General features: G+C 38.7%; 2 protein-coding genes across 14 annotated transcripts in view; one reads left to right on the plus strand and one right to left on the minus strand.

Moving 5' to 3' along the window:
* The window catches only part of ARFIP1 (ARF interacting protein 1), a 135165-nt gene extending 133379 nt beyond the window's left edge, over window positions 1-1786 (minus strand). For 2 of the 6 annotated variants that reach the window (XM_030878252.3, XM_030878248.3), the window contains exon 1: window positions 1452-1782. The gene's annotated coding sequence lies outside the window, so the exon portion shown is untranslated. Of the gene's footprint in view, window positions 1-1451 lie in introns of all 6 variants that reach the window. The other 4 variants (XM_030878254.3, XM_030878250.3, XM_030878255.3 and 1 more) reach the window with 4 other exon arrangements.
* Window positions 1627-12967, plus strand: TIGD4 (tigger transposable element derived 4). 8 transcript variants are annotated; one of them, XM_060299690.2, is made up of 5 exons: window positions 1627-1915; window positions 3488-3680; window positions 8876-9014; window positions 9673-9763; window positions 9914-12967. In XM_060299690.2, the coding sequence occupies exon 5, from the start codon at window positions 10462-10464 to the stop codon at window positions 11998-12000; it is 1539 nt and encodes a 512-aa protein (XP_060155673.1). In that variant the 5' UTR covers window positions 1627-1915; window positions 3488-3680; window positions 8876-9014; window positions 9673-9763; window positions 9914-10461; the 3' UTR covers window positions 12001-12967. The 8 variants fall into 8 exon arrangements, with proteins under 8 accessions (XP_060155673.1, XP_060155672.1, XP_060155675.1 ...); XM_060299689.2 differs by lacking the exon at window positions 8876-9014; XM_060299692.2 differs by lacking the exon at window positions 8876-9014 and having other exon boundaries at window positions 9676-9763.
* The last annotated feature ends 1596 nt before the right edge of the window (window positions 12968-14563 follow it).

Consider the following 14563-nt stretch of genomic DNA (forward strand, 5'->3'; position numbering starts at 1 on the left):
CAGCTTTTAATCTACCTGGAGGTTATATATCTCCTTTGAGAATCTGATAAAAAGAATGGACATTCTCCCCAGAAAGGAGAAAATGCACTGAAAACAAAACTGTGCACTTAATTTCAGGGGTGGGGATGAGGAAGTCCCCTGAAAGTCACTGACCACTAGACCACAGTCCCCAAAGGCATGACCCAGGATTAAGGCAAACTAATTTATCAATTTGAAACGGAATGAAAGTAACTGAGACCGAGATTTTAATCCAGAAAATAAAACAAGATTAGAAATATTTTGTTTTCTCAGCTAATGAGTGTTAGACGTGGTGGCTGGGAGAGGGTGTTGGTCATGTTGAGTTGGGAAAACAAAAAAACACAGGACTAACAAAAGAAAAGTGGAATTAAAACAGTGACATGTAGTCTGTTGCATTCACTCTGAGACAGCAGCAATAAAATGGCCAATTCCTGCTGCCTTAACAAGGAACGATTTAAGGTAACCAATTCTGGTGCACATTCCCACGCCAGTGAAGTTAATTAAATGGCAAATGTGAACACACACCTGCCACACTTGCAGGTGAAAGCACAAGTTTAACCAAAGTCCTGCAAATCTTCCATTTTTTCCTTAAGAACCGACTGAGAGAAATTATATGCTTTAATCTAGGAGAAAAAAGGAAGGGAGGGGGCCAGAAATCCTCAAACGTGATGGCTAAAGGATCTGCAGGAAGTGTTAACTACAAACCTTTTGAGATCAAAGGGCTCAAGAGGGAGATGAGAATAAAACAAGGGAAGTAATAATAAAATAAAGTAAAAGGGAAAAGCGTCTAGAAACTGTTCTTAAAACAAAACAAAAACCTCTTTCCTGTTTCCTAGACACGTAAACAGTAGTAACTTGGCAAAGAGGAACGGATGAGACGACGGCACAACTTCCTTCCCAAACTCCAGCATTCCTTGGACGTCCTCGCAAGCAGTCAGGCTTGGGACATGTCACAGGCAAGGCTCCTCCCTGCACCACTGCCCGAGGAACCTCTCGCAGGGACTATCGCTATCTCCCTTCCTCTCACTGCGGGAGAGGAGAAATAGGGGATGCAGGGAAAGGAGAGCAATGAAGGCTGGACACCAAACCTGAAGGTGGCCCGCTCCGAGGCTTAGTCGAGAAAGACCTGGATCCTTCAACCCCTTTCTCCGCTCAATACATGCAAAACCGGGAGGGTGCCGCCCTGGGAGGGCCAGTCTTACCTCTTCACCCGGATGTTTCGGGGGTACACTCAGGGGGGACAGGAGGAACGAAGGGACAGAAACCCAAGGCCGAATGCCTGGACAGAGAGAGATGGCACACACAGACTAAGGACATAAGTGCCCTGTGGAAGTCCGGAACTGCGAGCTCCAGAGGCAACGTGTCCAGCCCCGCCAACCACCTCCGAGAAGCATTCCCCCGCCTCTTTCCCAGCCGGCCAGCTCCGCCCTCACCTGTCTGCAGGGAAGCCGGCAGCTCGCAGGTCGAGGATTATCCCTGCCTCTGCTCTCCGGAGTCTCCTCAGCCCTGGCAAGAAGTGAGCGGAAACGCGACCCGGGCCTTTTCCTTCTTCCCCTTCTCCCACGCACCTAGGCTCCTCGGGGGCGGGGAACAACAGCGGCTGTCACAGCCTCACACTGACCAACCGCCGAGGACACTCAGACCGGCAGCAGCTCCACCAGGCCTACAGCTCCAACACCGAGAGCAGCGGAGCCGGAAGTGAGGGGACCGGAAGTAGCGTTGTCCGTAGCCCTGGACGGCCTCTCTCTCCCTCAGTCTGGCCGGCCCAGCCACGTCTCGATGGTGCCAACGCGCTTCCCCCGAGGCCCCCTCCGCCCCACTCCAGGAGGCGGGCCCCGCCCCTCCCGCTGCGGCCCCTAGCAACCACATCCGGGACTCAGCCGGCGCCTTTGCCCGGGTAATTTTCTGGCTGCGGCTAGATTGCTGGGGGGGGCTGTGAGCGCGGGTCCAGATGCACCTGCCAGAGCTGGGGGCTTGCCGAAGGGCGCGCTGGCCTGGTCTTGAGTGGTCGGAGGTCCAGGAGCCCTCGGCATCCTTTTCTCACCCACACACCCCAGCCTCACGTATTAGGCGTCCCCCCAACAGACGGTGAGCCGGTGGCGGGAGGGTGGAGGTGGACGTAGCTCACCGCCTCGCAATCACAGGAGAGCCAAGCTTCTTTCTCAGCTGCCAGAGAGCACGTAGAAGGTTATTTAAGCCCCGTGGGAGGTGGGAGGGTGGAGGGAATGCGGGGTTTAGGGAGCAGACGGGATGCGGGCGCCTCACTCTCTTTCCCCAGTGCCTGGAAAGCCACCCTCTGGCCACGTCACTCACGCCCACCCGCTTCAGGAAGACCAGACCTCCTCGCCCGGCACCCCTGAGTTCTTATGATTTGCTCTATCTTTGTGATCACCTTCTGCTCTGCTCGCTCGCAGACAGTGGGTCCATGATACTGTTCTTTCCTGTTACTGTTTATCCAGAGGACTGATTTCTGCTTTCTTTGCTCGCCCCGTTACTTAAGTAGATCACTGCCCTGTCTACAGAAACCGACGAACAGTCCTTCTCTAAGATCCCTTTGTAGTTTCCTAAGTGGAGGCCCCAATCTGTACTTCGGATATTCTCGCTGTCCCCAGCACCGTATGGCTCTGCAGTGGTGCTAGACAAACCTGAAGCTCAGTTGCATACAGTACCTACCGGTGATCCAGCCGAGCGCATCTCCCTTCAAGGTTTCGGACTCCGCTTTTACTTTGACAGCCTTGGGTGCTCATTTTCACCACCATTTCACTTGCAGGAATGCCAAAGGCAACAGTGCACTCCGTGGGACCTACCCCTCTTTAGACCATAATTCTCACCTGCCTTGTCACATTAGTTGACAAGACATTTTTAATGACTAAGTGCCCGAAGGCAGAACTCTGCTTCTCCAAATTTGTAGGGAGTTTCAGCGTAGTGAACTGTACATCCCTGTACAGATAATCTTTCCCATATCTGTGAAGAGTAGATACCCGTGACACCACCAATATTTCAAAAGTAAATAACAATATTTATTGTCTGAAATCTCCAGGACACCTTCTCTGACAAAAACCGTAATGAAATCCCAAAACATAAATCTGTGGTTAAAGGGCCCTTATCTTAAATGGGTGAATATATATGCCGATTCATTTAACTTAAGTTCTACAGTTTACTGTGGATTTTCCTGTTCAAAGCCATCCTGTTAGGCTTCTCAATTATAAGACAAGGATTCCAATCTAGGATAATTACTGCTCTTATTATATAGGAACAGAATGGAACTTAGTAGTAGATGGAAAACAGTGAAAGTCTATGCACTTTCTTTGGGAAAAAGGAAGTAGTAGCCATTATTCTTGGGTTTGGGGAAAATTTTTCATACTAACTCAAAGACTATTTTAAACCTAACCTTGCTTAGATGGAGACTTTTTTCATCTCTCTCTCTCTCTCTCTCTCTCTCTATCTCTATCTCCCCCTCTCCCTACAGCTTGGGGAATTCTGCCTGCCCATTCTCCTTAGGAAGAACAGAAGATTACTACTTTTCTTTTAATTGCCATTGTGTTTGGAGAAGTAAGACAAAAAGGGAATAGCTGCCTGTCACATATGCTTATGACATGGGGCTTATCTACTCATTTACCTTTGCACTGCTATTGGCTATTATTCAGCTTTAGAAAAATCAGGTACCATTTATTCACTTGGCCTGTGGGAAACTGTGGCAGCCTATCTTTTATTTATTGATCGGGAAGGAAAGGAGGCAACGGGTTAAAGGATATTGTTACTTTTCCTTTCTGAGTGAATTAAATGTGCATGCAACCTTTTCTCTTTGCTTTAGATGTTGAATATTGTATTCTGCTTATCAATATCTCCTTGGAAGAAGAAGGTGCTAGTTTTCTTTTCTAGGGGAATTCTGGTAGTGTCACAGTAATTTTGTCACTGTTTATTGACAGCTTCCTTTTCATGAAGAGATATTTAGTTACTGATTGCACAGTGTAATTCTCTGGAAATAAACCCTTTATTAGGGGGTACTGATTAATGGAACATTTAAACAAACCCATGTATAGTAGAATGAGTAGAACATCAGAGTAGAAATTGTTTTAACGAAAAGAAAAGAAACTATTCATAATTCCATTTTCTGGAGTTAACATTCAACATTTTGGTCAGTATCTTTTTTTTCTGTGAGTATTTTTTTCTTCATTTATTTAACAGATCGTTTTTAAGAACTTACTGTTTCCTGGGCACTAAGCACTGTAGGAATAGCCATGAGCCTTTGCCCTCATGTAACTTTCAGTGTATGTTGTATTTGTTGGCATACAGTGATTGCTTTTTCCACTTAATATATTATGGAATTTCCATTTGGAAATTCCAATTTCCAATGGAAATTCCATTCCATTAAATATTCTCCTTCAGTGACTTCCATATCCTGGCTATTGTAAATAATGCTGCTATCAACATTGGGGTGTGTGTATCTTTTCATATGAATGTTTTTGTTTTCTTCAGATATATATCCAGCACTGGAATTGCTGGGTCATATGATAGCTCTGTTTCTAGTTTTCTGAGGAACCTCAATACTGTTTTCCACATTGGTTGCATCAATTTACATTCCCATCAACAGTGTACAATAGTATTTTAGCATATAGATATTCCTTAATTTATTTATCTAATCCTTTTTGTTACACATTTGGATTATTTTTAGTTTTGTCTGTAATTATAAAACAACAACATGAGGAACAGTCTTGTGTGAATTCTTAGATGACTTCCAATGACGTTCACCTTGTATAATTCCCTCCTCTGTGCACATGATAGGATATCATTCCTATGATTATACTATATTACATACAAAACGAATCTTGCAGATGTAATTTAGGTTACTAATCAGTTGACTTTGAGTTACTCAAAAGGAAGATAATCTGGGTGGTCCTAAACTGACTACATGAGCCTTATATTTTATTTTATTTTATTGAAGTATAGTTGATTTACAATATTATATTAGTTTCATATGTACAACATAGTGATTCAATATTTCTATAGATTATACTCCATTTAAAGTTATTACAAAATAATAGCTACATTTCCCTGTGCTGTACAATATATCCTTGTTGATTATTTATTTTATAAATAGTAGTTTGTATCTCTTAATCCCATACCCCTATCTTGCCCCTCCTCCTTTCCCTCTTCTCAGTGGTAGTTACTAGTTTGTTCTCTATATCTGTGAGTCTGTTTCTGTTTTGTTATATACATTCCTTTGTTTTATTTTTTGGATTCCACATAAAAGTGATATCATAGATTATTTATCTTTCTCTGTCTGACTTATTTCACAAAGCATAATACCCTCTAGGTCCATCCACATTATTGCAAATGGCAGGGTTTCATTCTTTTTTAGGGCTGAGTAATATTCCATTGTATATTTATACCACATCTTTATCCATTCACCTGTTGATGGACACTTAGGTTGCTTCCATATCCTGGCTATTGTAAATAATGCTGCTATCAACATTGGGGTGTGTGTATCTTTTCATATGAATGTTTTTGTTTTCTTCAGATATATATCCAGCACTGGAATTGCTGGGTCATATGATAGCTCTGTTTCTAGTTTTCTGAGGAACCTCAATACTGTTTTCCACGTTGGTTGCATCAATTTACATTCCCACCAGCAGTGTACAAAGTTTCCCTTTTATCAATATCCTCGCCAACATTTTTTATTATTTTTGATGATAGCCATTCTGACAGGTGTGATGTGGTATCTCATTGTGGTTTTAATTTGCATTTCCCTGAATATTAGTGATGTTGAGCATCTTTTCATGTGCCTGTTGGCCATCTGTGTATCTTCTTTGGAAAAATGTCTAATTAGGTCTTCTGCCTATTTCTAATTGGGTTGTTTGTTTTTTGATATTGAGTTAATGGGCTGTTTATGTATTTTGGATATTAACCTCTTCTTGGTCACATCATTTGCAAATATTTCCTCCCATTCAATAAGTTGTCTTTTCATTCTGTGTATGGTTTCCTTTGCTGTCCAAAAGCTTTTAAGTTTAATTAGGTTACATGAAACTTAAAAGCAGAGCATTTTCTCCTGCTGGTGGCAGCAGAGGAAATTAGAGAGGTTTGAAGCATGAAAGAGATTTGACATGAGGAAGGTTCTCTGTTGCTGAAATAAAGAGGTCCACAGGCAAGTACCTGAGGGAGGCTTCCAAGAGATGAGAGCAGTCTCTGCTCACAGGCAACAAAAAACCCAGGGACTTCAGCCCTACAACCACAGAAGTTGAATTCTGCAAATAACCTGAATGAATTTGGAAACAGATTCTCCTCCAGCCTCTAGATAAGAGCCCAGTCTGACTGACATCTTGATTTCTGCCCTGTAAGACCTGAAGCAGCGGACTTAGTTAAGCCCACCTGGACTTCTGGCTACAGACTGTAAGATAATAAATGGGTGTTGTTTTAAGCCATTAAATATGTGTTAATTTGTTACACAGCAATAGAAAATAAATATATTTTGTAAGCTAGATTATTTTTACATCTACAGTTTTTGGGGGAGGGGATAAAATCCTCAGTATGGACTTGCTGGATAAAACCTATGCACATTTTTAAGGTTGTTTTTTATTTATTTATTTATTTTTGGCTGCATTGGGTCTTCGTTGCTGTGCGTGGGCTTTCTCTAGTTGTGGCGAGCAGGGGCTACTCTTCGTTGCAGTGTAGGGGCTTCTCGTTGCAGTGGCTTCTCTTGTTGTGGAGCACGGGCTCTAGGCACGCAGACTTCAGTAGTTGTGGCTCACAGGCTCTAGAGTGCAGGCTCAGTAGTTGTGGCGCACGGACTTAGTTGCTTCGCAGAATGTGGGATCTTCCCAGACCGGGGCTTGAACCCGTGTCCCCTGCATTGGCAGGCAGATTCTTAACCACTGCGCCCCCAGGGAAGCCCCTTTTTTAAGGTTTTTGTACTGTATTGCTAATTTGCCCTCCATAAGCTTTGTACCAATTTATTTAACATAGGTTCCTAGCAACCTATGTTACTGCATCCTGGCAAACACTAGATACTGCTGTTCTGGTAAATAAAAGCAAAAACAAAAAGGTATCTCCTGTTTTGAAGGAAGATTTACATTTCTCATATTACTGACCATTGTTTTCTTCATTTGGAATTCAGTTGGTAAGTCTTTTTTAGTGAATTGCCTGTTCTTAGTCGTTAGTTAGCTTTACTGTTGACATAGAGAAGGTTGTTCCTAACATGTAGTACAGCATTTCTCTTGTAATATTTTCAAGGGGTAGAATGATTAATTGAGAGAATGATTAATTAATTGATAGAATGAATATTCTAAGAAATATTAGCTGCTGCCATCACTCCCTGCAAAAAAAATATCCCAGCCATTGTACTGTGGGAGAATGGAAAATGTCAGCTTCGTTAATCAGGCAGTATTGGTGCCTTATTCTTTGCTGGGGAAAAAGTTTAGCATGTCTGGTTTGTCATTAGAAGTGTGGTTGTTTCAGGAATAAAGATATATTGCATCTTACCGTGGAAAATTGTAGATTTGACTACTGTTCAAGAAGGAAAAATATACTGTTAACTTCAGAAAAAAACTATCTTCCTAAACAAACATATCCCTATTTTCAGTTTGATCAAGATAATCAGTAATCTCTGATGTGTATATTACATTGCTTTATTTGGGATGGGGTAAGGGAGAAAATTCAAGTCACTTTTCTGTAATCCTTGTTATTTGAGATGATAGGGTTTATTTCTGACAAATGAAATAAGGCAGAAGGGAAAAAAGGAAGGAAAGAAGAAAAGAGGAAGAAAGGAAAGAACAGAAAGAAGAAAGAGATTCCCTCTTTCTTTTGGAGAGTAGTTTTGCTTGATTTTTCTTAAGAAATTCGTTCTTGCTACCTACATTTCTGAAGATTGGTGTCTTCCTAATGAGAGCAAGATATTTTTAATTTTTTATTTTGAAATAATGGTAGATTTATAGGAAATTGCAGAAAAATATACAGGGAGGTCCCATATATGAGTAAGATTTTTTTTTTAGTTGAATGGTCAAATCTTATTTACTTAGAAAGGTCAGACCACCCTAACAGTTGGATATGCAATGTGGTTGCTATTTGTGTCCACAGAATTCATAATGGCTACTCTCCTACGGAGGCCTGATATTGCTTCTTGGGGTGGGGGGTAGGTTTGGATAGGCATTGGAAATGCTGAGTTGGCTTGGTGCTGGGAGCATAGAATGTGCCCCTGTTAGAGGAGCCACACCATGTAATTCAAGGACACTGTAATATAGTGAAAAGAATGTAGACTTGACATTAGAAAGCCTGGATTCTGGACTGCATTCAACCACATTATAACTGTATGAGCTTTGAATCCACTTTTACCTCCCTCCCGCATTGTTTGGAATACAGGAAATAAAGCAGTTTAGAAACTAACACTCTAGGCTCTCATAATTATTTTTAAGACCTTTTTTTTTTGCAATAACAGCAACAACGAAAACTCCTTTACTGGTTGTGTTTCCTATAATAAAAATTACGTCTTTGATTTTGATGACAAAGGCAAAGGAATTTTAACAAAGTTTTGTGCAAAAAAAAAAAAAAAAAAATGCATGTGTCATCTTGAAACCTCGGAGGACAGAGAAAAATTAGAGGAATGGAGTGCCCACACTCTCACAGGGAAGTAACACGGGTTCATCAAATTAGCTTGTTTCCTTGGCCTGCAGGAGGCCCAAAGACTGTGGTTTCCGGTAGGGGAGATGCTACCTGGGAAGGTAGAGGCGAGCCCACCTGGGGCCCTGTGACTGTTCTCACAGTACTATTTGGCTTAAGAAGAGCTCTGCTTTCAGTATATGTTTTAGGTGGGATTCTTGCTTCTATTCGAAGTACGATTTCATTAAATCTCTGAATTTTTTAGATTGACACAGATGAAAGGAACATTAGAGAGAAGACAATGATGCTAAGATCATCAAACATTTATTGAACACTCTGTAAGGTGCAAAATACTGTGCTAAGTGCTTTACACCATCTCACTGAATGTTCAATTACCCCACGAGGTACGTGCTGTAGTTACCCTTATTTTACCAATAAGGGTGCCAAGGCTTCAGATGGTTAAATAAACTACCCAGGATCACATTCAGTACTAAATGGCAGAGTCACTTGTCAATTCGGGTGTGTCTGGCACCAAAGCCCATCTCCTTACACTATGATAAGCCCTTTATTTTACAGATAAAGAAGTGGAAGTCCTGAGAGGTTAAGACCATGGTCACTCTCATTCTAACTCTTTGTCTAGGTCTTTTTCTGCATTATATCTTCTCAGTAATTTGTTTATTCCTATGCATTTTGTCAAGTATTTTTGGCCTTTGTGCATCCAGCTAATGTGTCCAATTGATTTAAAGTTACTAGATTTTTAAGCATTTAGATAGAATAAGATTTCAATTTTTAAAATTTGTAATGGAATCCCTTGGTTTGATTTTTAGTGAAGCATTTTGTACCAGACTCCTATAAAAGAGACACTGCCTCCCATGTGCTATTAAAAGTTGGACCTTGTGACCACTGTCTGACTGTGTTTTTCTTTTAGAGAAGTCAGAGGGGGCAGTGTGTGACTTCATGGAAAAAATAGCCACCAAAGATCTATCCAGCAGCATTTTTAGTTCTTTAATTTTGGTAAGCTCACACTTTCAAAACAGATTAAATTTGTCCGATTTATTTCAGAAGTATATATTACAAAGCATTCAACGGCAAGTGAGAATTCAAAGTCTCAGAGCAGAGCTAGAGAGCTTTTCACAGAGACACCATTTAGGAGGTAAGCATTTCTCCTGGAAGCTTTAGTTATTGTATTTTTAGAAATATGTTCCCATTCTTTTCATTATTATCAAAAGCATAACTAATTAGTATAAATATCTTTTGATATTCAGTTGACATATCATTGTTAAAATTGTTTTTTTTTTAATAGTTCAAGAGATGGAGGATATCGTCAAGTCCTAGAAGGGTTCTACCATTTTCTTCTCCATCCTAAAGAGACTTGGAAATTAATGGGTAACATTTTGCATGAAATTACTGGATGCTTTTCTTCTTATCTCTGAGGCCTTCTGTGGAGAATTAAGAGGAGGTTGAATGCACGCATGGATAAAATGGATCATCTTAAAGGATTTACGTTCCAAAAATACATCAGCAGGACTGGACAGGTTCGACATAATGAGATTTCTATTTTAGCTTGACTTCTGGAACTCCGAATAAACTATAAACTGAGCTACACAAGGTCCTGGGGAGGAAGTTTCTCTTCTAAAATATTCTAGCTGCAGATAACATTTTTCTTATTCAGATCCTTTGAGGAAATTATTTACTCATCCATTTTCTGAGGAGTACGACTATTAGACACTTACCGACTTTTAATACATGAAGTGGAATAGAAAGCAGCAACTTGTATCATACTGGAAAATAAATTTTCATCAAGAAACAGACCCAGAAAGAGAAGACACCTCTACATAAGCACGGGGTGAGATGGCAGAGGCTCCTGTGGATGCCTCAACTCTGCCCGTAACTGTGAAGAAAAAGAAAAGTCTATCCATTGAAGAAAAGATCGACATCATAAATGCAGTAGAAAGTGGTAAGAAAAAAGCAGAGATTGCAGCTGAATATGGAATAAAGAAAAATTCATTGTCTTCTATTATGAAGAATAAAGACAAGGTTCTAGAAGCCTTTGAATCTCTGAGATTTGATCCAAAGAGAAAAAGACTGAGAACTGCTTTTTACACAGATCTGGAAGAGGCACTAATGAGGTGGTATCGAATCGCCCAGTGTCTGAATGTACCAGTTAATGGTCCAATGTTGCGTCTAAAAGCTAATGATTTTGCCCAGAAACTGGGACATAATGATTTTAAGTGCAGCAATGGTTGGCTGGATCGCTTTAAATCCAGGTATGGTTTAGTATTCAGAGCTCAACCTGTAGAAGCTACAGGTGTATCAGTAGACCCTTCAGATGTCTGGCACCAAAACATACTTCCTTATTATTTAAATGATTATCATCCTAAAAATGTTTTTAATGTAAAAGAGACTGGGCTGCTTTATCGAATGTTGCCTACAAATACATTTGCATTTAAAGGAGAAACATGCTCAATTGGCAAGTTATGCAAAGACAGAATAACTCTGGTGGTTGGGACAAACATGGACGGCTCTGAGAAGCTTCCTTTGCTTATCATTGGAAAGAACAGAAATCCACATTGTTTCAAAGGCGTAAAATCATTGCCTGTGTATTATGAAGCTAACAAAATGGCACGGATGACCTCAGTTGTATTTGAACAATGGATGCGGAAGCTTGATGAGAAATTTCAAGCCCAGCAAAGAAGAGTGGTGATTTTTGTTGAATCGTTTCCTGCACATCCAGAGGTAAAAAACCTAAAATCCATTGAGTTAGCGTTCTTTCCGTCTTGTTTATCTTCCAAACTTATAGCCATGAAACAAGGTGTTATTAAAAGCCTTAAAATCAAATATCGACATTGTCTCATTAAGAAATTTTTAAGCTCTGTTGAAGGCAGCAAAGAATTTATGTTTTCCCTGCTAGATGCAGTTGATACCTTGCATCTCTGTTGGAGGGCTGTCACCCCAGAGACTATTGTTAAGAGCTATGAAGAGGCAGGATTCAAATCTCAAAAGGGAGAAAGTGACAAGACAAATGCAGAGACGGACACTGGTCTTGATTTGGTTGTCCATGCCCAGGCGGCAGGAGTGGAATTTCCTGAAGGCTTATCCATAGAAGAGTATGCTGCCCTGGATGATGATTTAGAGACATGTGAAGCAGCACCAAGTGACGATGCTGTATGGACCAAAGAAAGTAAAGCAGATGAAACTGGATTTTATACTTCTGATGAAGAGGATGATGGTGGATCTCTGGGAACCGAACTCCCTTTACCATCAAAAAATGTGGCAATAACCGCTTTAGATACTCTGAAAAGTTTTCTTAGAAGTCAAGATATGAATGATGAGCTTCATAATTCTTTAGCAGACCTTGAAATTTTTATTAACTCTTTATCATGTAAGTAATTATTTATTGTACACCATCTGAAGATAATAGCTTTTTGTAATACATTTTACTATTTAAGGTATGTAAAGGGAAAATACTACTTAAACCTAAAAAATGAAAAACTAGTAATCTTTGGTTTAATTGCAAATGTCTTTAGTCTGAAGAGCAAAGTTCCCTAGGTAGATTAAATAATGAGTAAGTAAATGAAAAATATGAATTTCAATTTAGTAAGGTTTGGGGGAGCAGAAAATGAATTTCAGAGGCCTTGTACTTGAAACATACAGCATATATGTCAAAAATAAAAAGAATTCTCCAGCTGTTTGATTCATACAGGTTGAACTGGTGATTGCTATTTTCTGGGTTTTTTTAAGTTCAGGTCATGTTCTAGGATATTTTAATTTATCTACCTCATCTAAGAAACAAAATATCTATCGGTTAGATATTTAGTTTTATGAACATATATATTCTAACTAGACTTAAATATTGAGTGTTAATTTTAAATTATTTTTCTCATAACTAGCTAATCGTCCTAATAAAAACTATGAAAAATTACTGAAAATAAAATCTGACCCAATTATATACCGATATGATTAAAAATGTGTCTAACTTTCAAGTTATTTCTATATAAGATCAAATAAAAGACTATGACCTTATCAGATTTTTTTAATCATCTATAACCAGAAGGTGATATGGGTTCTTCCTAAATATTTGTATGTGTGTGTTTAAATAGAAAAGTACATTATTGAAACATGTATTAAACTCTTACAATATTTATATTTTAATAAGATTACTCTTAAAAAGTAAATATGAATATACATATGCAGTTACTAAAAAAGAAAGTGTCTTACGTAGTTCTTAGATAGTTTTCCAATTTTAAGAGCTGAAACTTTTAATCTGTAATGTTGAATTTTTTGGATTTTACTTAATTTTATTTTCAGAAAAAACTGTTCTTTCAGCATATTTTGATGTTTGTTTTTTTTTTTCAAATCCAGTGGGTAACATTTTGGATTAGCTTTCTGTTTGGGGAAGTTTTGTCTTCAGAATGTTTTAAAATGTTGTATGAAATTATTTATGTTCCATCCATAAAATAGTCTTTAACCAACAGAAAAATATAACAATGTGTCAGACTTTTCTGTTGTTAAATTTTAAATACTACGTTTATTGAACTTATTACATCTAATTTAGTGTTCCCTTTGAAAAGTATTTTGAAAAAGTATAAAACATTATACAGATGATTTTTATTCTGAATTATCATTAATCTGCCAACACAAGACACATTTGGAAGGAAATAGTTATAGAAAGTATTTTTATTTTCCACTGTTGATTTACTTTGCTTTTGAGATTTAGTTACAGTAAGCCTTAAAAATATATCAATGTTAAGAAAGTTTCTTTTAGAGTGAAATACGGATTATTTAAATTTAATTAAAAGCATTTTTATTAATGATTTGATTTAAAATTTTAAAGTGGTGGAATCATGGACTTAAATCATGGACGTTGATCTCTCTTAAGAGCCCCACCTGTAACCAAAGTACTTGGTGTATACTGAGCCCTCAATAAATTTTTTCTCTTTCTTTCTTTACTTCATACCATTTTGATATCAAATATTTTATTTAATCATTCCAGATATTTTATGACATAAGAATTATTATCTCCATTTTTACAGATGAGGAAATTAAAACCTGGAAAGATGACTTGGTTAAAATCTCAGGACCAAAACTAAAATGCAGTAGTTCCCCATCACCTCGTCCTGTGTTCTTCTAACTATATACCACAATACTAATTTTCTATACTCTATAAAAGAAAATTCTGTTATTTTTTCCTCTTGAGTTTAGGGCCCCGAGGTCAAAGTATTTCAGAAAATACCCTGCCTGGATCTTTGCTGATAGCTGTATTCATTAACATCTCTCCTGAGAACATTGTTGCTAATGAAGTACCAGGACCTTTTGATTTGGTAATTCTGTACCACTTTAACACAGAGGTTCCAGTGGAGTTCTAATGAAAATATTTAGAACAACTTTAATATTCCCAAAGTGTTGAAAGTACCTACTCTTTTTTCCTCTGTATGACATCATCCATTTTCTACTTCTGGGGCATAATAAATCTAAAGGTGATAAAATAAGACAAGGCTCCTATAAAGAATAAGCAAAAGATGCCTGCAGATTTAAATTCAAAGATAACTTGTAAGTTGTTGATGACGTGCATGCTTCTGTGTAGTTTACAAGATATATAGATTTAAATCATTCTCAGAACAAGTTTTAAAAAGTCACTTTTCCTAAGACAGTCACTACTGCTTGCCTCACTCCTGATTTATCTTCTCTATACACAGTCAGTACAAAGTTGGGACTAAATGTCACTTGCCTTTTCAAAGAACTTGATTTACAATTCACTCATTTTTCAATTAAATGTGGCATTATTTTCATTATTCTTCCTTATAAATTCCTACTGTTTCAACAGTGTTTTTGCCTGTTTCTACTTCATCAAGCAACAAATCTTGTGTTGAATTTGGGACATGGTTTCACTCCACTAGTAAGAGGATAAAGCAGGACAATGAGTAAATCAAGGCCTGTGGGTTTCATGTTACTT

This window comes from Globicephala melas, chromosome 5 (assembly GCF_963455315.2).
Source record: "Globicephala melas chromosome 5, mGloMel1.2, whole genome shotgun sequence".
Taxonomy (NCBI): Eukaryota; Metazoa; Chordata; class Mammalia; order Artiodactyla; family Delphinidae; genus Globicephala; species Globicephala melas.

Coding starts and splice junctions, on each gene's coding strand:
- TIGD4 (XM_060299690.2), top strand. CDS start 10,462: ATGGCAGAGGCTCCTGTGGATGCCTCAACTCTGCCCGTAACTGTGAAG.